This window comes from Manacus candei, unplaced genomic scaffold, assembly GCF_025592945.1.
Source record: "Manacus candei isolate 608988 ecotype Guabito, Panama unplaced genomic scaffold, ASM2559294v1 h1tg000048l, whole genome shotgun sequence".
Lineage (NCBI taxonomy): Eukaryota > Metazoa > Chordata > Aves > Passeriformes > Pipridae > Manacus > Manacus candei.
The window spans coordinates 7864315-7888474 of NW_026138096.1; the positions used below are offsets into that span (position 1 = coordinate 7864315).

The 24160-nt window shown below is 46.3% G+C and overlaps 1 protein-coding gene across 1 annotated transcript; it reads left to right on the top strand.

Annotated features, from left to right (window-relative positions):
* The first annotated feature begins 19894 nt into the window (after window positions 1-19894).
* LOC127476119 (coiled-coil domain-containing protein 42-like) lies at window positions 19895-23688 on the top strand. Its single transcript, XM_051798637.1, has 7 exons — window positions 19895-20356; window positions 20695-20800; window positions 20928-21032; window positions 21575-21772; window positions 22133-22354; window positions 22892-23050; window positions 23505-23688. Exons 1-7 carry the CDS (start codon window positions 20280-20282, stop codon window positions 23673-23675), a joined length of 1038 nt encoding a protein of 345 aa, XP_051654597.1. The 5' UTR covers window positions 19895-20279; the 3' UTR covers window positions 23676-23688.
* The last annotated feature ends 472 nt before the right edge of the window (window positions 23689-24160 follow it).

Below are 24160 nucleotides of genomic sequence, written 5' to 3' on the forward strand. Positions count from 1 at the left end.
TTAATTCAACAGAGCTGATAATTGTAGTTTAGAAGCTGCTATGCAGAAGAGCTGGAACTTGCCAGACCTTTGTCCAAAGTCAGTGGGTTCGGGTTTTTTTTTCAAGCTATAAATATCTACACTGTTTGCCCCAGGTCTCCCTGCCCTACAACAGAGATTTAAATACTGCCTTTATAGTTCAGAGCTGCAGTTTGTCAAAAAGGTCTCCACAGCCACAGGAACTGTTGGGTTGTTTACTTCCCAGCAGTTGCTAAAGGTTAAAAAAAATTATTAAACCCTGGAACTGTCTAAATCCAAGCAGAGCCTGAATCCAGGTGAGGATTCCTTTGGGATAAGCATCACCAAGGCAATCAGGTGACTGCAGATCACAGTGAGAGCAGTGGATTAAAAAGTATTTTCAGACTGTAATGAAACAGAATATAAAATATAATGATATCAACACAATAGACAGTGTGATATCTTCCATATTGAGTTCCACACTCGCTGGCTCCCAGCCCCGGAAGATTCGGTTTACGCAATGACTTCGCCTATAGCTGCTGTCGAGCTCCCAAGTCTTTACATCATGCTGTAACCTCCTGAGTATCTACTGTGAGCTGAAAAGTGGTTAGCTGGAAATTAACTATTGAAGAAAACCCCCAGGCAGTGGTAGAGTCTCCCTGCCTCGCTGTCTTCCACCCCAGGTCTAGTTGTCGTTCCTTGTGTAGGATGCACAGCTCCCTGGAGAGGAAATATGACTTTTCAGGGGTTAACCACAAACCTGCCAGCAGCAAGACAGATTTTAGTGAAGACGTGAGCAAGAAGGTGTGATCCAGTGAACAAATTCCTAAAGAGGAGGCAGCAGCTGGTGTGGCTGCAGCGCGATGGAGAAACATCTGGAAGCTGTGGGAGACTCTAATCCAAGTGGGACAGCATGACGCCGTTTGTCTGCCTCGTAAGAGCTCTCTGGGCCAGCTTCCTAGGAAGGCTGTATGTGAGATAAGGGAGGTGGCCACACTGGATGTCGATGAGGTCTGAAGTGCAGTGTGTTGAAGCCAGGTTTGGGCACTGCACTCCTCCCCTCATACCAATGAGCTGGAGCAGGTCCAGATTAATGAGAACCATGAGAGGCCGTTTGCTGTGAGGAATAGTTTATGGCATTGCATGGCTTTAATCCAGAAAATACGGGGCTGAAGGCAAGGGAACACCCAAGTTTGGAAGCATTTGCTGCACGGGCTCCATCTCCTCAACAGCTGCTGCGACGAGACAGGAGCAACTGAATTTTCAGTGAAAGTACCGGAACAGTGGGGTTTCCGCAGACTCTCACTGGCGCAACTTGAGGCATTGCATTTCTGGTGTTGGCTGGAGGTTGCTAGGCCTGCAGCTAACAGCTGTGACAGCTGCTGCAGCTCAGCAGTTGATGTGTTAATTTAAACCAACGCCACTCGTGCTCTAAGTTATTGTGCCAGACGACATCACAGAAAAATTTGGGACGAGACCACGGGACCTCTCTCTTCTGATGCCCTGCACAAAGCAGGTCCCAGCAAGACCAGGTTGCTCAGGGCTTCATCCAACTGAATTCAAGGACTTAGTCTCCGGATGGAGACTCCACTACCCCTCTGGACAACCTATTTGTGACATATAACAACCTTTATATTTAGTTATAATTTCCCATGTTGCAACTTTTGTTCGTTGGCTCTCTGATATCATGGGGCAGTCAACACTGTTAATTACTACTTAATACACCCCTCAACTAATAACTTGTTTCTTCATAACCACCTACTGGACTCTGATTTGGTTATGTTGCAGAAGTGGAGGACATGCACCATTCCTGCTTTGGCCAGGTTTGACATTGTAACAGGATCCCTGTGCCAGCTGAGCTGCAGAGATGCTGCTCTGCCTTCACATTGAAACCTCCCTTGCACAGCCCTGCTCGGCAGCCCTGGGGGCAGCTGCCTTTTAGCAGGGCAATGGACTCATCCCTGTCCGTAGCTGGTTTGGAGTGGCTGAAAGCACTTAGAGATCCTTGGGGATGAAAAGCTCTGTAAAGACTGGAGTTGTTTATTATGATGATTACCGAAATAAAACTTTAAAATGCCTTAACGTAAGGAGTTCATTGGAAGTTTTACAATTTGGGGTGTTTTATGAGGGGAGAAGCCATTTCCAAGAACCACATTAGAGTAAGTCCCCCTCAGGACGGTGCAAAAGGAGTGTTACAGTGTATTACAAAATTTGCACGGCTATAGCCTTCTAAGCTTTTAAGATCCCTTGGTATCAGGGGGAAAGGGGAAAGGAGAGTCAGGCAGCCAGAAGAGGAATCTGTTTCTATTGGGAAACCATTAGAAGGATGCAATGTGATGGCTGGGACCCAGACAGAACTTAAATGTCATCCCTTTTCTATAAATTATGCATAAGCATCATTGTATTTTTTTAAGGCAAGGCCAGAGGAAAATAATCTCTCTTGATTGAACTGGGATGTAACATTTTGGACTGGAATTCAGAGGTACCACGTTCAGGGGTCCTGGGCAGTGTGTCCCAGCTGCTGAGCGCTCTCCACTCCCATTTGAATATCTTGGGAACAAAGGGATGAGAATCCTGCACCAGAAACAGATCAGAGGCTGCAGCCTGTTGCTTTGAGGGTTGTTCCATATGTCCTACAATTCCCACCATGAAAATGGGGTGCTTACAGTGAATAATGTTTCATTTCTGGACCCTGAGTAGAGTATTTACCACCTAGATCCAGAGTCACAGGGTTGCCCTGTGCACTGACCCATAGGTGATAGGACAATGGAGTACAGTATCCATGGGCTTTGTTTTTGAAGTTTTGTGAACCTGGCTCCAAGGAGGTATGAAATTCTGGATTTAGTGATAAAATCATGCTAACAGAAGTCCTTGTGCTTTATGCCACATCAGCTTAACCCACATGTCCTTGTGGCTCAGAGCACAAGGTCTGGCTTTGCCCTTGTTCCCTTTCAAAGTCCATTCAGGTTGTCTTTGTATGAGTTTGTGCCAGGCATAGGAATTTGCCTTTGGCTTGACAATGCTCAGCCTGCGCCGCTGCAAACAAGGAGAAACTGCTGGGAAGTTTTGTCCCGTTACAGTCTCCCAGGAGACAGAAAATATCACAGCCCATTTCTGCTAAACACTGAAATCAGAGACGTGTCCCTTGTTCAGTGTTTATGATGTGAACAGACAAGGTATGAGCAAGGATTTGAGTCCAAAATACGGAGGGTAAAGAAACTTGGCAAGTCAAAAGACATGCAAAGGGGCAAATGACGTGTCCCACGCCCCTGCCAAGTGTCCCATCTCATCAGAGGCACTGCCCTGCTCATCTCCTACCTCACTGCTTCTGAATTGCTCTATGTGCAGTACATTTCTATGGGAACCAATTTATTTACACAACCTGACCTCCCTGAGTCTGAACTAGAGAAGAAAACTGATGGAAGAGAAATGAAGTGGTTACTAATTAGCAAATAGTTCATTAATAGAAGACATCTGCTTCATATTAGTCAGGAAGAGATTAAGAAGGCTGAATCTCATGTCCCCAGTGATTGGCTGGTTATGGAGTCTGCATTAAACTGAAAGTCAGGCTCTTTTTAAGGTTGCTTTTTTCCACCCCGGAGATGTCCTTGTGTTGAGGGGTGAGTGTTGGGAATACCAGTGATGAGACAGGGCATCGTGCAGCACAGGGCACTCTGCTGTGAAGGATCCCCATTCTGCTGTGTGAGGGGTGATCCACCCTGCCCTGCATGCCAGCTCTGTCTCATCCAAATTTCCAACCTTGCCATGAGCAGAAATGGATAGGAGTCTTCTGGATTTGAAAGGAAGAACTAGAATCACTCCTGCAGTGAATTCCATCAGGCTCAAGGCCGGTCTTTGAAGTGGCCATGGGAGCAGTCCCCTGTACCAGCTATCCAAAACCGCTCCCAGGACATGCAGCTCACTCCAGGGAGGTGAAGGAGCTGAGACTTTATTTGTTTTTGTGAGCTTTGGATGCAAAATCCAAATCAGTGGAAGAACACCAACAGCTGAATGACCAAACCATTTTTAAAGCCTTTTGAACAACTGACTTGCTCAGCCACCTGGGTGCTTTGGGAAATGCTCATCACTGCAATGGGTGAATATCTGTGAAGTTCCTGTAGTTTTGTTTTCTGCTGGAGAATTTGGAAACTCTGTGTGTGAAGAAGCAGGGATGTCAAACAAAGCAATTATCAACAGTGCTTGGGAAAATGAGAGCTATCTTCCCCTGTCCATAATTCTTTAAAAATGTCCCCTTATCCTAGATTTTCCCAAGCTCTTCTCAATTTTCTGTCCAGATTTCTTGCCCTTCCAAAGTTAAAACACTTTCAATATACTGAAATATATTGGGTTTCAATGGTAAAAGAATTACCCAACTAAACATTGAAGTGGTTAAAATTTTTTAATATAAAAAGCCTTTTATCCTTGAAAGCATGCAACTGGCCATAATCAAATCCTCTCCTATCAATGCAGCAAAATTGCCCCAGATTTCAAGAGCAGTGGGATGGGTTAGTAGATTTTGGCATTGACAAGGGCAGCAGTCTCCTGACTGCATCAGCTGCAGAACTCCTTCCTGTTGTCATCACATAGATTTCTGGCTATGGATCAAGAGTTTGAATTTTGGGGCTTGTTTATCAGGCAGAATTTTCCAGAATGTTCTATTTTGCAAGAGCTGCTCTGGACCTGCTGCTCCTCTGAACTCTACTAAGGCAGTGTACTCCAGAGCAATTATTTCCCTCTGGAAGAGAGCAGTAATTATTCCACCCTAAAATGACTGTTACTACAGAACACAGTCTGAGCAGGGAGCTGTTCCAGAATGGTGACTGTGGAATGGGTTATTCTGCAATAGCTTTTCTGGTCAAGTTCCTCATGTCATCAAGGTGTGAATCTGTGCTGAAACACGGATGTGTGAACCTGTGAAGCAGCCTCTGGCTCTGCAGACAGCTGTGTGGCTGCAAGGACAGTAACACCTCTGCCTCCTGGATTTTTCCCCTCTGTTACACGTGTGCTCTTCTATCCCTGCACAGCTACACGACCCTCTTCCCCCTTCCTTCCCATGGAAAATTTGGCTTGTTTTATCAACGTTTCTTAACTCCCTTGACCTTTGCCCAATTGGATGCAACCCCCTTTTATTTTAACTGCATCTGGAAGTTTCTGTCAGTGCTTCTTAGATTCCCCTTCTCTTTTCCCCGGATGGTTGATGAGGTTGAGCTGCAGCAGGAGCTCTCAGCCCCACTGTGGTGCAGTCAGTCAGTACCCTGTGTTTGCAGCCATCTCAGTCAGCTTTCAATCGGCATGACAGTGTTTTCCTGCCCGAGCCAACCTGAGTTAATACGGAGCATAAGATTTCAGGAGACAGCATAGAGTCCTTCAGTGAAACCCAAATAGATTGCAGCTGCTCTGCACTCTATTAACCCTATCATTTTGCAGTTCTGTCCAAAAGAACCGGGGGGAAGGACATAGAAAGCTGGACACTGGCAGGATTTCGATTCCACAAAATCAAAAGCAAGCTGGAGGGAGTGTAAGAAATATTTTCCTGGAGCAGGGCAGCAGGTCGGTAAGGCAGGTTTCTTCACCTCTGCATGCCCCTTTATCATAATTAGTGGTTGGTATTTTCTCCACAGTGCATGTATAGATGTCCCCCCAGAGGTAGTTTTCTGAAGCACCTTGAGATTTTGGCTTTAAAGTTTTTAGCTGATATCAGCTTCCAGGAGGACTTCTGTTCCTCAGGGATAGGTTCTTCAAAGTAGTTGCATGGGAAAGTAATAATAATTAAAAATACCCTCTCCTCCCATTCCTCATTAACAAAATCTTCCCAAGACCTAGTACTGACAAAACCACTTGATGCCCTTTGGCACTTTGCAAGCTGTTGGCCTCATAAGTGCTGTGGGACACAAATTGAAGTAAGAATCTTGCTCAAAATACCCTATGTTCTTTTTTTATTATTATTATTTTACGTTATTTTGGCTCCCTGTTGGTCTCTTAATGGATCCTGGTCCTGTTTTCCTCCAGGTGTTCAGCGGTTTCACTTCACTCAGTCGTTGCCTTGTTTCTTCTTCCCCCATTTTATGTGGCTTCTATGCTTGTAATGATCATTGGTATTTGCTGTTCACCACATGTAAGCGTGTCCTGGTCTTCAAGTTCACGACAAGAAACCAAACCAGAAAGGAACATCTTGATGGTATAAAAACCAGCCAGCTAATTGCCTCACTGGGATAGCAGAGGAGCTGAGCAAGCTAATTTGTGTATGTTCACTTTTTCCACCAAAGAAGAGATTTCTCTTCCCTAACTACCGAGCTGCCTGGCAGTGGCCCTTTCCTGCTAAAACATCCCAGCTTTGTGCCTGTGTCCTCCCTGCTGGAGAAACCCGCAGCCCAACGTGGGTATTTCCATGCACTGTCTGTGGCTTGGCGTCAGTGAGGACACGACTAAAGCCAGAGCCTGCTCAAGATCCTGTAGGAAATGAGACACTTGCAATTGCTTCTGGAGAGGGGCTGGGACGTGGTTACACATTTTGGCATCAGCACGGGCTGCTGTGCTGACCTCGGGATTCTTTCAGTGTAGTTCATGTCAGAGCACGGAGGGAAAGAGACTAAAGATAAAACCTCGGGAGATTATTTCTGGGAAGCAGCTACATTCATTTTGCTTTCCTTCCAACCACATCATCTCACCAAAATGTCACATGGGAGCATTGGGGCATCTTTGACACCTACTGCCATGAGATACCCTCAACAGCCAAATCCCTCCTGCTGCTCATTCTGTCTTTCTAAAACAAACCAAACCAAAACAACCAAAAGACCCCAAATCAAACCAACAAATCAACCATAAAAAAAACCCAAAACAACCAAAAAACCAAAAAAACACAACAAACCCCAACCCCCTCAAAAAGCAGATTTCCTCTTTATTTTTCCACCTTCAATGTATAGTTTAAAGATGAAAGGCTCCTTCTCTGTGTTGCTTTCCAAGTTTCTGTTAGGATATTTCCTTATTAATACCTGTAATGCATCTTAACACAGATTTCTTTTTTCTCTTCAGAAAGAACAGCAGAAGTTCAAAAATAATTTTTTCCTTTAGAAGTGCTTCTGATATACTTGAATAGCGAAGGATGAAATAAATTCCTCATGCCAATGTCAGAGGAGGAAGATCTGGGATGCCTTTAAGCTGTCTCTAGCTCTGGTACTAACACCCTGTGGAAACTTGTTTAGATGAGACCCTGTACCAGAACAGGGTGTCTTGCTCCCCTGAAGCTCTTGGAAAACTCAGACTTAACTTCTCTGCCTCTCATTTTTCCTGTCCTCGAGGCACAGGTTGTACCACAAACCCAACTCAACTGCAGATGTTCAACTGATGCCAACCAAAACAGCTCCTGCACAGCTGGCCTTGGCCACATGCTCATCTGTGCTTGCATTGCTTATAGGTCTTATCCTTCCCCACATCATCTCTCTCCTGGTGATTTATTTGTTCCTTCATGCTGTCACATCTTGATTTATGCCATTGCTGCTGGTGGCAGGGCCTTGCCTCACTGCTGTGCTCCTGGCATGCTCTACTCTGCAGCAAAGGTAATTACCAGTAGCAGAGAGCAAGAGGTTAATTCCAGGCTCTTTTCCTCTGCCTGGACCAGGCATAAATTCTCAGTAGAATCAGCTGTGCAAGCAGCTGTCACTCAGTACAGAAATTAACAATTCCATTTTTAAGAAAGCAGAATTTTTATGCAGTGCATAACTGGAGAGGTAATATTTAAGGACATTTTTGTGCGTTTGGAATAAATCCTTCTATGTAGAGGTTTAAATACTAATTATCTCACTCCATTTTCATTCAAAACCTGGTATGGCATGAAGGGAGCAAATATTTCTGAAAGCATCTAGGACAATAAGTCTGATTTTCAGACTGATGGAAAAACATTAAATATATGTTTTTCTCTTTCATTACCATATTGTGTTTCTAGTAAGGGCGGTGAATAATTTCCCAATTTGGCACTCTGATTCATTAAGCAAATTGTTATTAAATCAAACTTAGTTGGCTCCTTCTCTGATTTAGAGGTTTTACCCACAGCCCATGAAACAGGCTGATGGCAATACCATCAGAAGGGGACAAAATTTATGCCATGAAGAGAAGTTTCTCCTTCTATCCTTGATAGTTTTACTGCATCAGCAGGATGCTGTGCACACAGGCTCAGGTTAGTTTGTGCCCAGGTATAAAATGCATGGAGAATCTTGCACAGGGTGTGAGAACTGCTTTTCTATTCTGCTGACTCAAAAGCCAGAAGTCAAAGAGGACCAGCACTAACTCCCTGTGATTCTACCACTCCCTGGACAGCCTCTTCCAGTGCTTGACAACCCTTTCAGTGAAGAAATCTTTCCTAATACCTTATCTAAACCTCCCCTGGCACAACTTGAGGCCATTTCCTCTCATCCTGTCACTCATTACCTGGGGGAGGAGACCAACCCCCATCTCACCACAACCTCCTTTCAGATGGTCTGTCGTATCTGGCAGTCACCAATTGCAGTAGCTCATCAATTAGTGAGATTTTTATACAATTTGGTGCAGCTGGTTATTTTGGAGACATCATGAAGGCAAACAGAACATGGGCTGCATAGCCCATGGCTTATATGTGATGGTCCAAAGCCAAAGTCAGGGTGCAAGTACAACCCCAATGATCTGATTCCTGCTGTGAAGCTGGAGAAAAGCCCAGAGCAATAGCCACAGGTCTCAGGAATTGTTCATCAGAGCTGCAGCTCTCAGCAGCAGAGAGGGTGTGGGACTACCCAGCTGAAATGTCTTATTCATCCAGTAATTGCAACTGGGTTCACCTGGAGAAAGCTCATCTCCAAACCCCAGAGCCCTGAGGGGTGTAGTCAGGACACTTTGCTTCTGCAGAACAGCCCTTAATGGGAAAGGCTGTGAAGCAGCTGCAAATGTGGATCAAAAGCATGTGGGAGGTTGCACCAGCACCAGGCACCTGGCCAGGCACAGCGTGGGCTGGCACTGCCAGATTCTTGTAAATACAGGAGTTGTGACAGTGATGTGGGAAATTTAATGTGAAAGCTGGGCTTGGTGGCAGAGTTTGGGTCAGGAGTGGCTGCTGGGAATGCAGTGGGAAGTAAGGGACAGTGACTGGCTGAAGAGGTTCTGCAAAAGGACCTAATTCAAGGAACACATCTTTATGAGTTGTTTCTTTAATGGTCTTGGCATGCAGAGCTGCAGTTTGCTGGTGGGAATTCCCTGCTGCAATGACTGCCTGTTGTTCAGGCTGTGCTTTGCAGTCAGCAGCGAGCTGCCTCAAGTTGGGATTTCATCTGACCTGCAGAGGAACTGGACATGGCTGAGCAAAGTGGGGGAGATGCATGCCCTCAGGAGAGGACAAGGAGCTGTTTCTTTAGCCACATGAACCAGACAGGTCATCTTGGAGACAACACGAAGATCCTCACTTCCCAATTTTTGGGTTGATGTGGGGGTTCAGTTGAAAAACATACCATTAATAAAATATTAACTGCATATTTATGTTTCTTTGTCCTTTGGGCTGCAAGGAAAAAACAATGAGATGTTCAGGTAAAAGTTTTAGTGTGTTTGGTTGAAATTTCAGGTTCAGGACTAATGCAGAGGTGTCAGGAGGGGCTCAGGTCAGGAAAGCAACAGTGTAAAGTCTGGTAGAGGAAAGTCACTTCTTCAGAAAGGTTTTGGGGTCTGAGGAGGGACTAGGTAAAGGATCAACAGGAGAATCCATAAACAATGATTTTTCTAAACAGTTTAATTCTGTGCATGTCTGCCCAGGAAGCTCATATTGACTTGATCCTGAACAATTTTTCTGATTTTAAAAACTGCAACAAATCACAAGGAATTGCACGTGTGCTTCCCCTGAAACACTCATGTAGCTGCATGTCTGATTATAATTACACTCCTGTGAAAATTTTTGGTGGACCCAAGGACTTAATCCCACAAGCCTCACTGATCACATCACTGTACGTGAGAATTTATGCTTGTGGGATTAAACCCTGCCTTCAGCAATGAAGCAATTAATTGTTATAAGCAGAAAACATGCAGGGGTGGGGGAAGAAGGGACAGGCTACAACACACTGCAAGTGAAAGAAGATCTTTTGCTGCTGTGGGTACATATCTCTGTCACTGAGGCTGGCCCAGGCTCTGGGCTTACCAGGCAAATGATGATTTACTCCACTTGACCCAGAGAGGGAAATAAAACCTGATTTTAATTCCAGCTGCATAAGCATGTGTGTGCCAGACGTGATTTCCCAGAAGAGTCCCTACAGTTCATCACTCTGGTTTGCAAATTCCCTGGTAGCCAGAGAGCTGCTGGGGCTGTGCATGGCCACAGGCATGGGAGCAAACTGCAGCCACAGCGGGGGAGTGACCACCCACCTGAGATTGCCATGGGCCAAACCAGGTAGACACGTTGTGTGGATTAGTGAGGAGAAAGCACGGGAAGGGAGGTTTGGCTCTGAGTTGAAGGCTGAACAAAAAAAGGATGACTTGGTTCAAACACTCAGCTCTCAGTACTGCTCCACGGGAGGTGTTTCTGCTTAGGCTGGATTGGAAGGCCATGGTGGCGTGTCAGTGCTTGGGAAAGGGATTGCACAGCCCAAAGAAGTTGTCCAGTTTCCTCATATGACCTTCACCAGCTGAGCTGCAGACTTTAACACACCTTCCACTTGCTTGGGGCTGTGATCAGAGCCTTGCTCCTGTAGAAAGTATTTTTCTTCTTATGGAAAGGATCTTTCCTCAGTTCTTTTCCTGAAAATCTTCAGGATGCTTCACCCAATACCCCAGCACACAGCCATGTAAAGATGAAGTTTTGCAGAGGAGCACACCTTCACCTGTTACTCTGGAGCAAACGTGAGGTTCAGAATTAAACCACACTGAAGCCACCTGGTTATTGAGAGGGTCTCGTCTACACAATGCTGGTTCACATGCTGATAGTGAATCTCATCCCTGGTGTAAATCAGGAAAGACATGAGTTCACCTGTTGGTGGCTTTACCACCTCCTGTAAATTATCACTGTCCTACTGAAATTAACTGGAGATCCAGAGTGAACTGGTTATGTATTTCCTCCTCAACAGTGAGGGGGTAAATTAAGATTTCCAATAGGCAAGAAAAGCAGTTTGGAGCTGGTCCTTAGCCCTTTCTGCTGAGCAGAAGGCGACCCTTTGCCTTCAGTAAGTTTTAGAGTAGTGGAAAGGTTTGATATTGGCATTGTAAATGTATGGAGCAGCATTAAGTTGCTGCAGCCATGATGGTCTAAAGTTACCAACCAAGTAAAGCTGGATTTTTCCTTAGTCATTTAATTTGAATATTTGGGATAGGAGGAAAAAAGAAACACTAACACACCTGGGCGTTTTTTTTCCATCTGTATGTTGCTTGAGTCTTCAGAAATGGTCTGTAGCCCTTCTAGAGATGGAGGAATGGAGCTGGAGCAACCCCAGTTCCTGGGACGTGAAGATGGGCATCTCTGATACCTTTTGTTTCAGAGCTATTTGCTACCAAATTTGTCTTATCTGTTTCCAGTTTCTCTGTCATTGTCTCCTTTGGAGCTGAAGTGGGAAGATCACCTGTAAGGGCATCAGGAGGCAACTGCTGTCCGGTGGTTGTGTGACCACTGACCTGCATGGGGTGCCTCTGCTGAGAACTCTGATGCCTATATTTGAATAAGTAGATCACAGACATTCAGGATGTTCTGCCAGGAGCCCCAGTGGTTTGGCAGATTTTCCGAAGCTCATGCCCCTTCTTGCTTTCATTGATGTCCGTCTTAATTATTTTATATATGCACCATTCCTTGCTGCATGAAAGAGTGTTCTGAGTGTGTGAGAAGGATGCTTTGTTGTCTTTTATTACCCATGTAATTAAGCAGTACTGGTAACTTTATGTAAAGGAATATGAAAATAATTAGGTTGCTTTCGGCCAAACTCCTCGCAAACTTTAGAAGTCCCTGAATTTAGATGAATTTTATGTTTTTCTAGGGTTGTTGTAGTCTCTAAATGAGTTTAACTAGTCAGGTTGATGGTTCAGCTTGTCTTTTTAGGGCTTTCTGTCCCTTTGTTGTTATATATCAACCTCTTAAATCATGAATTAAGCCACTGCCATTAATAGTGGCTGGGAAACATCCTCATAGTTAAAACTAGACCAGCCCACACGCTTTAACAGTCTGCAGTGAAAATGCTTGTCACCAGCTCTGCGAACAGTGGAGTGTGCAAGTCTTAAACAGCAATGGCTCTATAGGACTAAGGAAACAAATGGAAGGCTTGCTGTTTTATTAGTTCAACAAACTACATTTCACCCCTGTCTCTATTTCCCTTTCTGCGTAGCAATATATGCCCAGTTCCCAAAACGCTCCTGTAAACAATAGGGAGGAAAGCCTTTTGTGTGGCTTTCGCTAAGATTGCAAGTTGTGTGGGCAATGCAAGTCAACAGAATTTCAATGAGATTTGCAAGCCTGTGTACTTATGCAAAGGGAAGTATTTCATAATGCCTGTTCTCTCTTAATTGACTTATTTTTTTGCACACCGTAATTTATATGAAGGCAAAAAGGGAAAGTGCTTTGACAAAACAGTCAAGGCTGCCTTTGAAGAAGCCAAGGAATTTTTGTCTGGGTAGATTTATTAATTCTGTAATTAAAACACTTTGATGCAAACATGACATACTCTAGAATTTGTAAACTGCTGCTCTGCTTAGTGCTCCAAAGGTTTTGTCTCTTCACATTACTCAGTGTTCTGCTCTAAATTGTACATTATATGTTGTTTTGTGGACTACTTGAATTATTTTTAGCTGGTTTTTTGCCTTTTTTTTAAATTTTGATGTTAAGTCAACTCTTTACCATTTGGCTCCAGATGTTACTGAAGAAGTTCAAGTTCCTTTTGTCTGTCTTGTGTCCTCATTCATTCTTGACGTCTCCACAGCCATCACTCTATTATGAGAGTGAAGAGGGATTTAGGTACCTCTTGCAGAGTTCAGATTGATGTTCATAATGAGCAATACAAACCTCTACTTACTATACATTATACCAAGAATATGTTGGACATAGAGAGTGTGTGTGTGTGTGTGTGTGTGTGAAATGATCTGAACTTAAAGTAGTGGGGTTACACTAAGTTTATGCTGGGTGCTCCAGCAGACTGTGAGTGTGGCTTCCCATCCCACTGCTTGCAGAGAGCTTTTTGCAGGACTGAACACTTCCACATTTTCATTTGGGCTGCATTTTTGCCCATCTCCCACAGCAGTGCCGTGTCTGGTTTTTGTGTACTGGTGGCAGCTTAAGAAAAATGCAGATCCTGCCATGGTTGATAAAATCACTCACTGCATAGATGGCAAGGCTGAGAAAACCCCAAAACCCCACCAAAAAACCCTCCAAACAAACAATAAACAAACACTAAAAAAACCCAAACCAAAACAAAAGCACTTTGGATGCCTCCTACGATGTGACCTCACTGCTTTTACATTTGGAAGTTTCAACGCCATATGAGGTTGTGATGGAGGCTGGTAAAATGCTTCTCTCCCAACCTTTTGCATCTCTGGAGTTTTGAAGGACTTGGTGGCCTTTAAGAATGTTGTCTTGCCTTTTCTCTGCCTTTACCTACAGAGGCAATGACATGAAGCTATGGTCTTCATCTTGACTCCAAGACCATGGAAGCAAAGTTGAAGACAGAGGCCCATGTGGGTCACAGCTGACACACGAGGGTCAGACAGGCAGACATGGGAAAGGGGAAGCAAAACCATCTCAGCTACAAGCTATTGGTAGCAGCAGAACCTAGTCAGGGAAACCTCTCTGGAAGACCTGTGTGGTTGGGCTGGACAAGCCTGGTCCTTGGCAGTCCTGGATTTAGATATGTTGGAGTAGGTGGTCGTGGTCAGAGTAAGAAGGGGGCCGAGAGTGAACTGAGATTCCTGGCATGGTGGTGGTGATTCCTGGAAAATCCTTTGGGAAGGGTAACTAGTCTGTTGCTACTAAAATAGCCATTCTGGATCTTGAAGGGCTTTGCTCTAACTTCATCTGCACGTACTTACCTGATGTGCTGGCAGTGGAGGGATGACTTCATGGGACCTTTTCTGTGAGAGAGGGCCATGTTTATTGACATCCCTTTGAAAGAGGCAACAAGCATGATTAGCATTTCTAGTTCAATAGTGAAGAACAGGGCCATGGAGCTTGGATGTGGGACCTTTAAAGAGTTTCCTTCAGAGGAACCCAGACACCAAGCCTGGTGTGGGAACTCCTTTTTCTTGGAAAGATGCTTAGAAGGGATGGGAAAATGGGCCCTGAGAATCTGGACATTGAGACTGCTCTCTCTTCCCTGCCCTGTTGCAGAACAGCTCACAGTGCTTCATCCTCTCTCTGAAATCCCAGGTATGAATTCTCTCAAAGCCCATTAGCCAAAATGTTTGTGGCATAAAATGGGAGTGAGAGTGTGAAGAGGAGCTCTGCAAAGTGGGATGTGGGGATGGGGTCCCCTGATCCCGGTGCAATTCCTGTGGGAGAGAACCTCTGTGCCCTTGTTCCCATCCACACTACTACAGTCACTGCTCTGTAGCACTGGGCAAAAATACCCACTTCCAGTCTTGTAATATGCTGCCCAAGCAAATGTAAAATATTTAATCTGGCATTGCCAAAGGGGTGCTTTATGACTTATGCCAAATTACATTATATAAACATAATTAAAGGGTTAGCTTTGTTTGAATCTGTCATTCTAAGCAATAAAGATGTCAGATAATTTATTGTTGCATTTTGATACTCACCCTATGAACCTAATAACTGTTTTTCTGTGTGCATGTATGTATGTGTGAGCAGTGTACATGGAGTTTGTCTTTTTCAAAGGTGACCAAGTCTGAAGATGTTGCTGATAGAATCCAGGAACACTGTCTGCTACAAAACTGGCTTCCAGAGTTTGCTTTCGAGCCTGGATGCCTGCAGTTCCCAAAACTGCTTGAGAAGGCTGAGAGGGAGTCCCTCCCTGTGCACGAGTGGCAGCAAGGATCTGGGAATAGGAGCATGGAGGTGCTGGCACCACTGCTGGGGCAGAGCTGGGCTTGTTCTGGATGCCTTAAAGGTGGGACATGACCCCTGCAAACCAACAATTGTCAAGCTGTGATGGACAAGGATTTAACAAAAAGAAACATTAAAAACACATGATACCTCTCATGAAAAAAAGGATTTTCAATGAGTTGTTTCTCCTGTACTGTAAACCCTTCATGCCTGCCAGGTTTTGTTTTGCCTAGTAGCAGGTGCTTCACCAAAGATCCAGCACCTTATCTGAGTCTTGTCCTTGTTTTAAGGGTGGAGGAACAGAGGTGTGACTAACTGGCTTATTGAAGATGGGGGAGGATTCAGCTGGGCACCTGCTTGTGCTGTGGGTACTGAGTAGGAGCAGTTCTTGTGCAGTACAGGATGGAGCAGAGCAGTGGCCAAAGCCCAGGGCATGTCCATCCTTATCTGGCAGGGAGCTGGAGTGGTTTCAGCTCGTGATGGTAGGTGCTTCCTACACCAGAGCTGGTACAGGCTGACATGCTGGGTATACCCTCAGCTTCTGGAGCAACAGAACACTCTCCCTCTCTCTCTATTTTGAGACCTGTGTTACAACCACTAAGTTGACGGAAAAACAAACGCAAATCCTGTCAAGTACTAGGACAAATATTTTTAAGGCTATTTCAGGGTTTATAAAAAATATTAAACTAGAAGGTAAAATACACTTTATTAAACTGTCTTAATTTATAGTCAAATATATGGACTCTCTGCTGGGGTACAAAAAGTAAAGATGCCTCTGAGTCTAAGACTTGGGTTATCAGTGTCTGAGAGTATTTAAGAACTCGTAGGTGCAATTATAGTCTTGAAATCTTCTGTTAAGATAGTCTTTCCTTAAAGTCAGCTTTCCTTATGGCTGCTGAGTGCACATATGGAGCTGTAACATGCTGTTTGTTCACCTTTCCAGAACAGTGGGTTCACACAGAGCTGAGTTTGTCAGTCATTCATCATTCCTACAGCATAAAGCATCCTATTTAACACTGAGACATTGCTGTTGGATGCCTGAAGAGCCCAGGCATACTAGAAGATTAAAAAAAAAAGTTCAATTAAAGACCAAGGGCAAAAATAGTTTCATGGGTTTTCTGTTTCAAATTAGACTCTTAAAAGCCTCTTTCCCAAATTTCTTCTATCTGAATTTTGGATCCAGTCTTAAATGCTGGGTCTGAAACCCCAAATTACACCACAGTTTGTGCCCACATCAGTGATGGGATGGATCCAAATAGCAGATATAACCACACCGAAACCCAGGGAAGTTTTGGGTCCACTGCCCAGGTTCAGCACAGCCTCTTTGCCTTGTGGATCCTCTCTGCCATGCTGGACCCCCATCTGCCCCTCCACAGCCTGCCCACCCCTTATCTAATCCACCCAGGGCCAGTTTGGGTAAATATAATCTATGATATGAATATAATAGGATCTGAGTTAGCTTTGAGGACTGGTAGGGGTTAAATCTTTTATAAGTTCAATTAAGAAATTAAACTTGGTGGGAGACCTGCAGTGCTTCCCAGTTGTTCTCCAAGTATCACAACAAACCTCCTCATGTTAGGCCTGGTATCTAAGGGGGTATCTGGCTTTGTAATCTGGGGTTTGGGCTCATCTCTACCCAAAATATTATTTTAACCACTCTTTGTATGTAATTTCCATACTTTTCCTTTGGTATGCTTTGAGAAAAGATTCTGCCAAAGACAGAAATGCTTTGAGCCTGAAAAACATTTTTTTGCCGTGTATATGGAAGGCAGTGTTTTGCTTGGCTTAGCTTAAGAAATACATGGCACAACCTGCATGAAATATTTGAGGCTGTGAGGAGACATGAGTGATTCTTGAAGAAAAAAAAAAAGAAGAAAAAAATTAGTTTTTATTCAATGGTCTCATTTGCTTATAGCCACACCTAGGCAGGAGATGTGGGGCAGAGCAAGGAAGAAGAGTTTATCTATGAACTTGTAAAATTAAAGTTGTTATAAAGTTAAAAAGAAACAAAACAACCCCCCAAAAAAGCTCAATCTCACGGCAAGGTTTCTACATATGTGAGCAGGAGTTAAACCATTAGTGTTTGATAAAAATTCATGAGGCTTTCAAAGTACCAGGGGTTGAGATGAAAGCTCTGCCTTATGTACCCAGGCTGTGGGGAAAAGGGCTGCCAAGTGCCCTTGTCCTCACCTGGGTGGGCTTTTTCTGTGGAGGGTCACAGTATGGGGAGGAAGGCTCACAGGGAGCCTATAGGGTCAGTTAATGGTTCAGCAGACCTGCTGACAGGGCCCTCTGGAATTTTTCAGTCTGACTTCCATCTCCAAGCAGGGTCAACAGCAAGTCTCTACCTGCATGAGCTCGTCTCTACTCTGTGCCTCTATGTGTCTCCCAACAAAGGTGTGGAGAGGAGACAGCAGAAGCAACTGAATCTGGCTTGACCTGCTCTTTAGCACTGAGCCCAAACTAGAGCAGCCCCTGAGTTGCCTCATTTCGGGCTGGTGCTCCTTGGAGGTCCCAGGGGAAAAAGATCTTGGGGGTAAAGCAGATTTGTGGCCACTCAGTCTGTCCCCATGCCTGTTCCTCCGCAGAGTGGTGCACACAGGCTGTTTGACCCTGTGTCTGAAACACGTGACTTTGATTTCCATCCACTGCCTCTGCCCGTGCTGAGATTTTGGCTACAAGAAGAGGCTGTGATAGTGAGCACTGGTCCAGGTAGTGAGTTATCACGCTGCCTGCCAGCCACACATTGGGTCAAGGCAAGGGGAACTGACCACTGTTTGTACCCTAATACTCCCAGAGCCCTTTGATACCACACCAGAGCAAACCAAGATGATAATCCTACCTCTCAGATTTCCAAAACCAAGCCAGAGCCCCATGGAGGGGTAAGATGTGGGCAGAGGAAGACAGAGGAGGAGTTAGTGTTTCTGCAAGATGCAGCAGACATAGGATATTAGGTAGCTCCTTGACACTGCTTCTGCTGCAGCTGGTGAGCACTTTGTTCTCTAGTTTGCTTCTAGTTCATTGCTTAATGCCTTGCCTGGCAGTTTTCCTGACGTGCCTCACCTGCAAGTGAACAGCTTCTCCTGCAGACCCCAGCAGAGCAGACCATGCCCCAGTTGGGAAAGTTTCTCAGCGAGATGCTGGAGAGCCTGGAAAAGAAAATGAGGACTTGCAGGGGCCAACTGGCCTCTGGTCCAACCCTCTTGCTCCATCCAGGCACCTTTCCACTTGTCAGGGGAGCTTTTATTTGTCCAGAGCAAACAAAATTATTAGGAAGGCAATAAAATAGTAAGGCTGAGGCTCTGTGGGCACCTTGTAGGACGCTGCTTGCTTGCTTCTGAAAAGCACTGTTTTGTTTTTTTTTTCTTAAATTGCAAAGTGTCCTTTAAAGGTGGCCTGGGATGCTGCCCAGGGCAGTTTCTTCAGCACAGGGGAAAGTGTGTGGATCTGGTAGCTGGAGATGCATGGGATCAGCAGCCTGATAAGCTAATGGTTTTTGGAAGTTTGAAAAGTCAGTGGTGGCATGGGCCACCCTCTTCCAGTGGCCTCCGTGACCACAGCACAGCATGGGCTCCACACCAGCAGCTGTCATGTCCTGCATCTCTTCAATGCCTCTTCATTTTGCTAATTGCTTGTAAGAGTTTGATAGGCAAAACTGGTATTTTGGAGGGGAAAGAGAAGATTCATAGACTTTTAAATTAAAATGGTCAAAATGACACTGGTCAAAATTTTTTGAAGCCACCACTCCTACCAGTAGACCACACTGTGGCTGAAGCAACAGCTCGTCCTTTGTAGCATGCTGGTGTGTTTTCCTTAGCATGTCCATGCTAAGAAGCTTCTGAAGACTTCCAAGACTTAATTTTCCTCTGTCAGTCTCCCCAGCCCCGGGGCAAATCTAGCCAATAAACCAAAAAAAGGTTAGAAACTGCATTTCTAACAGGGAGTGTTGGAGTCCAGATGATGTCCACAATTGTTCCTATGGCTTCTCTCCTCAAACCCATCTTTTCTTGCTGCTGGAGTGAATCTTGGTAGAGACACATATATGGCACTGGGACAAGTGAGAGAAAAGCCATCAAGAAGAGTTTGCAGGACAGATGGTTCCTCCCAAGTTCTCCCCAGCTATAGGAACTTCTCTAATCTCACTGTCAGCCCTTGAACTATTCAGCCCGTTCTCTGTAGATCGTCTCCAGTTTGAACTTTTATCATAACTGACAGGAAAAAAAATTCCTTTTGAGCAAAAGAAACTTTCTCTTCCTCAGACTCCAGGAGCAGAGCTCATGCATGTGGACCTGGAGCTTTTACTGCAAGAGCCATTAAATCTGTTTAATTTGGCTGCATTGCTGTGCCTGGTGCCTGATGGTTGGGCACCCTCCTGCAGGAAGGTCTGAGCTTTGGGAAGGGTCAGAAGAAAAATAGGAAATGGAAAACCACTCTCAGGGTTTGCCACTGCTTGATTAGGAGGATTTAAATAACCCATTAGGGAGCAACCAGGAGCATTATCCCCTGCACTGTCCAGCAGGAGCAATTTCTTGCTGTTATGAAGTGAGCAGCCACTCTTTTTAGAGTCACGCACAGGAGCTTCATGGCCCACTGGATGATGGGCTTAGGGGCTGGAAAACAATGTTTTTGCTTAGGAGAAAGCATTGAGCAGGTGGTCTCAATGAGCAGAGCTGTGAGGGAAGGGTACTACTTCACTACAGTGATCACACATCCCTGAGGATGTGCCTGGTTAACAGTGTTTCCATCTGGGGTTTGAGGGAGAGGAGAAAGCCCCCTGCTCTGAGCACTGGGACAGTGGGATGTGTCTGTCAGGATGTGGCACTGAAATACCCACCCAAGGCAGCAGAGGTCACAGGGCACGGGGGGCCAAATTTTAGTAGAGGAAGAATGAGAGGAAATGAGAGAAAGGGAATGAAAAAATTCTTGGTTCTGGGCAGAGTGGTCAGTCCCCCTAATTCCAAGCAAACACCCCATTGCCAAGCAACCATTCAGTTGCCAGGGGCTGTTATGGTCGTTGGAGTAGCCACAGGGACTGTTACGGTGGTTGGAGTAGCCATAGGGCCGGTCTGCAGGGCTTGAGTAGCCACAGGGCCTGGCACGGGGGTTGGAGTAGCCACAGGGCCAAGGAGCTTCAAAGACCACAGGTCAAGGAAGGTCCCAGGAAAGCAGAGGGGCTCATCCCCTGCCTGGTGCTTCCTACACACCTCTGGGCCCTCAGGCTTGCAGGGCAGCTCCTGGGCTGACCTGGGAGAGGGGCATTGCAAGCAGAGCCTGGGCTCTCTGTTTCCTGCTGGTGGCTGCAATCATGGATATCTGGAGCCATGGGAAGATGTCAGGCTATTTCCTCAACCTCTACAGGGTGGAACTCCCACATTTGTTCAGGTGAGGGGCCTCTTCCACTAGCCTCCGTTCTCTTCTGTCTTCTCCATCCCTCTTTCCCCTGCCATGGCAAACTCCCATCCTTTATCTCCATCACTTCTATCTGCTCTTGTACCTGCCTTCCCCAGCCCTGTTCCTCCCTGTAACACCCCCGTGCTCTGCCAGGGGGATCCCCACTGGGGAGGGGTGGGGATACCATGCTGCCAGGTGGGGTCAGAGATTGTGTTGGGTTGCTCTGCCCGATTGCCCCACCTGGGACACCGTCCAACACCCAGAACAATCCAACACCCTGCCAAGGAACTGGACCCTGCATGTAACCTTGAGGAAAACTTCTGTGGCAGGGAACTCGGAGTGAGAGAGGAGGAATCCCCATCTTCATTTATCCACCTTCTGAAGACTAAGATGGAAGTCCGACTGATGGAAAAGACTCTGGCAGAGAAAGATGAGGTGAGAAAGATGGGAGGGTGTTGTGGCATGGTTGGGAGGGCTTGTGGTTTTTTGGAGCGGGGCACCAGCAGGCAGGTGGCTGGTTCTGGGTGAGGGCAGCCATGCCACTCTCACTCTGGTGCTTCAGGCCTTCAGGGAGAGGATGAAGGTCATCGTCGAGCGGTGGAGGGCCCTGCACGCCAAGAGGGCTCAGCTGAAAGACCACGTGCAGAAGTCTGGGAAAATTATACAGGTATGCCAGATGACATGACCTTGAGCCACACCACCCACTTCTCCCCTCTCTTGGGGAAGAGAGTCTTGGGCCAGTACTCCTGTTCAAGTCTCCCTTGAACCTGGGGGTGTAAGGAAGAGGAACTGCATGGCATGAGGTTTTGTACGACATACACAGAAAAGTCTTGCTAGAGCTTGAGTGAGAGAGAGCTTGTCCTGTACTAGTGGGATCTACTGAGGGCACCAAGTGTCCCCCAGGAAGGGTCTCAGCCTTGCCACTACTGTTAGCATCCAACTGTCTTCCAGGGGCAGAATCAAGTAGGTCTGAAAATCAGAATGCCATCCCAGCCACCTGTCTCCAAGACCAAAGGGTCAATGCAAGAGGGATCGCCCTGTGAAATGGGGAGGGAAAATATTCCTAGGGTGCTTCAGTACTAGACTCTACTCTCTGAAAGTATGCCCTTCCAGTGCTGTTAAGTGATCCAACCCCATCTTTCCTTGCCTTCCTTTCCCTCCCCTCTCTCTGTATGTGCATGCATGTGTGTTGGTGGGGGAAACCACCAGGAAAATGAACAGGTACGAATCCTGGCTCTGAAGATAGACAGCAAAGAGAGAGAGGAGAATATGCAAAAGGAGAGTGAGCTTTTGAAAGCTAAGATGAAATTGGAAGCCCTCAGAAAAGAACATCTGAAACTCTGCAAAAAAGTACAGAAGTACTCTGTCTTCAAGAAATACCTGGAGGACGTGGTAAAGATCTCACAGGTGAGTTTGGATGTGAGAGAGACAGATCATGGTCTTGGGAAGGGCCTTACGTAGGTGTTGAAGCTAAAAGAGATAAGGCAAACCCACTGGATGCTTGAGACCTCAGATGGAATGGGAAGAGGTTCCCTGCAACCAAGGTGAGCCGCAGGGAGGAGAGTTAGGGTAGGAGAACTGGAGCAGGAAAGGAAGTCTCGTTGAGAATCACAGGATCACAGAATAGTTAGAGTTGGGGAAGAAGGGAAGATCTTTCATCTGGGGGAGGTGTTGGCCCTGGTAAGGGCAGGGTGCCAAATGAAACAAGACCTGCAGCTCGTGAGGGGAGGGCATGAGGTTACTAACACCAGGAATCCTGTGCTGTAGTTTGAGGACGTCCTGGAAGTCGCTTCACGGTACGCGTTGCTGGTGAGGACACACAAGGACCTTCTGCAGTCACAGCAGGGGCACAAGGAACTGACTGAGCAAGACAAGGTGCTCCTGGAACAATACAGGGCAGAGAAAGAAGCTGAGATGCTTCAGTACAAAAGCAAGCTGGCACAGCTCAAACTACGTTTTGACCAGGCTCAGACCGACATCCGCCTCTGGGTAAGGAATTGTGGGGCAGGCAGGGGACGATCTCCAAGGCCTGTCTCTTTCAAGATCAGCTGATGGCTCATCCTTCAGCCATGGGGTCATGGCAGGGCCCAGTAGCAGTCTTTGTGATGGGAGAAGGTTCATCATTTCATCCCTCCATGGGGTTGCAGAGGGAAGAATGACAGACTAGGTCTGGAGCCAGTTTGCCATCAGGCAAAACTGGAAAGCACCTGGTCTAGGAGGGTGGCAGTGGCATGTGTTGCTGCCAGGGTATCAGCAACCCTGCTGAGGGTAGCACGAATAGGGCCTGTGGGGAGCCAGAGTGAGGACTGCAGGAGTGGAAAAGAGATGGGGAGGTTCCAGGAGCAAAGAGCAGCTGTGGTGGTTCCCGGATTTGCTGAACCACCTCCAGCACAGTCTGGCAAGGACAAGTTTTTCCTAGTCAGGCAGATGAGTGTGGAAGTTAGGGTCTCCAAGCCAGATGTTCAGTGCTGAAGAAGCATCTTTGCTGGGGCACATCCCCATGCTGCATATCTCCTCTCCTTCTAGGAGACTTGCTGGACTGACATCCAGAATAGGACTTCCAAGAAAACCAAGAAGCTTTGGGCCATCAAGCTGGCCATCCATGACCTTTTCCAGTCCACCAACACGCGACTGAATGCGGAGTGTAAAGTGTCGGTGGATGACAGCCTCAAACAGCTGGACATGGTAAAGCCAAGCCAGAGCCCTATTCCCTGCCCAGAAAGAGAAGCAGTAGTGTTTCTCAGCTGCCCAAAGGAGGGGAGAGCCCACAGGCCCAACAGACACATTCCTTTCTCTCTCGGGCATGGGGAAGGGGCAGGGGATACCAGGCAAACCTGTCTCTTCTGAGGAGGCAGAGCAAGGTGTGGGTCCTTGCCTGGTGAAAGGAGTGGGAGCCAGGCAGGCTGGAGCAGGAGATGCAGGACATGCAGATCAAGCCACAGCCAAGGTTGGGTTTCATTCACCCATACTCTGAACTCAGACTTGCCTACAAAACTCCATTCTGGTGGTGCAGATCCAACAAGGCAAATGCTTATCCCCCTGTTCAGTTTGATCGGTGACATTTAGGGCCAACGAATCTCTCTCTGCTTCCTATTCCCATTCCTGTGCTGAGCTCTGCCATCTCCCTTTCCCACTCTAGATAAAGCAGTTTATCCAGTACCTCAAAGACATCCATCTTTGTGGGGGACAAGAAGAAGCACCAGCGAGCAGCTACACTGATGAAGCCAAAGGGGACCTGACCTGCCCTGACAGCAAAGTTTCAGTAGGTTGGGAAGGGAAAGAGGAGGACCCTACAGATATTGTAGACTAAAATAAACAAACAAACAAACAAGCTGTTTTAAGGTGTCTCTTCATTTCCTGGGAGGATTGGACATGTCAGAGCAACTCCATCCCACAGCTTCACCCCAGAGATCATTGGGGTGCCTCCTCTGGCAGATGGGGTTCTGGTTGCAGGAGATAGTGTTCCCGCAAAGCATGCAAGATCATGAGAGCAGGCTGGGACAGTAATATAGTTTCCAACAGGGATCAGTACAAGTGTTCACATTTGGATGTCCCACTCAGCCTAAGCTCTTATATATTCGAGAGAGATGTCACAACAGGGGGGGGGAGACTGTGCTTCAGGAGAGCTTCAAAGAGTTTCCACCACACCCAGCACATCAGTGGATATGGATTTCTCTGCACAGCCATGTGTTACAGACTAAAGCTCACCTTCCCCCTCAAGCTGTTAGGGGGAACGGACATAGGTTCTCCACACAGGTGGAGAATGGACATGGGTGATGGATGAACCAGCCAAAG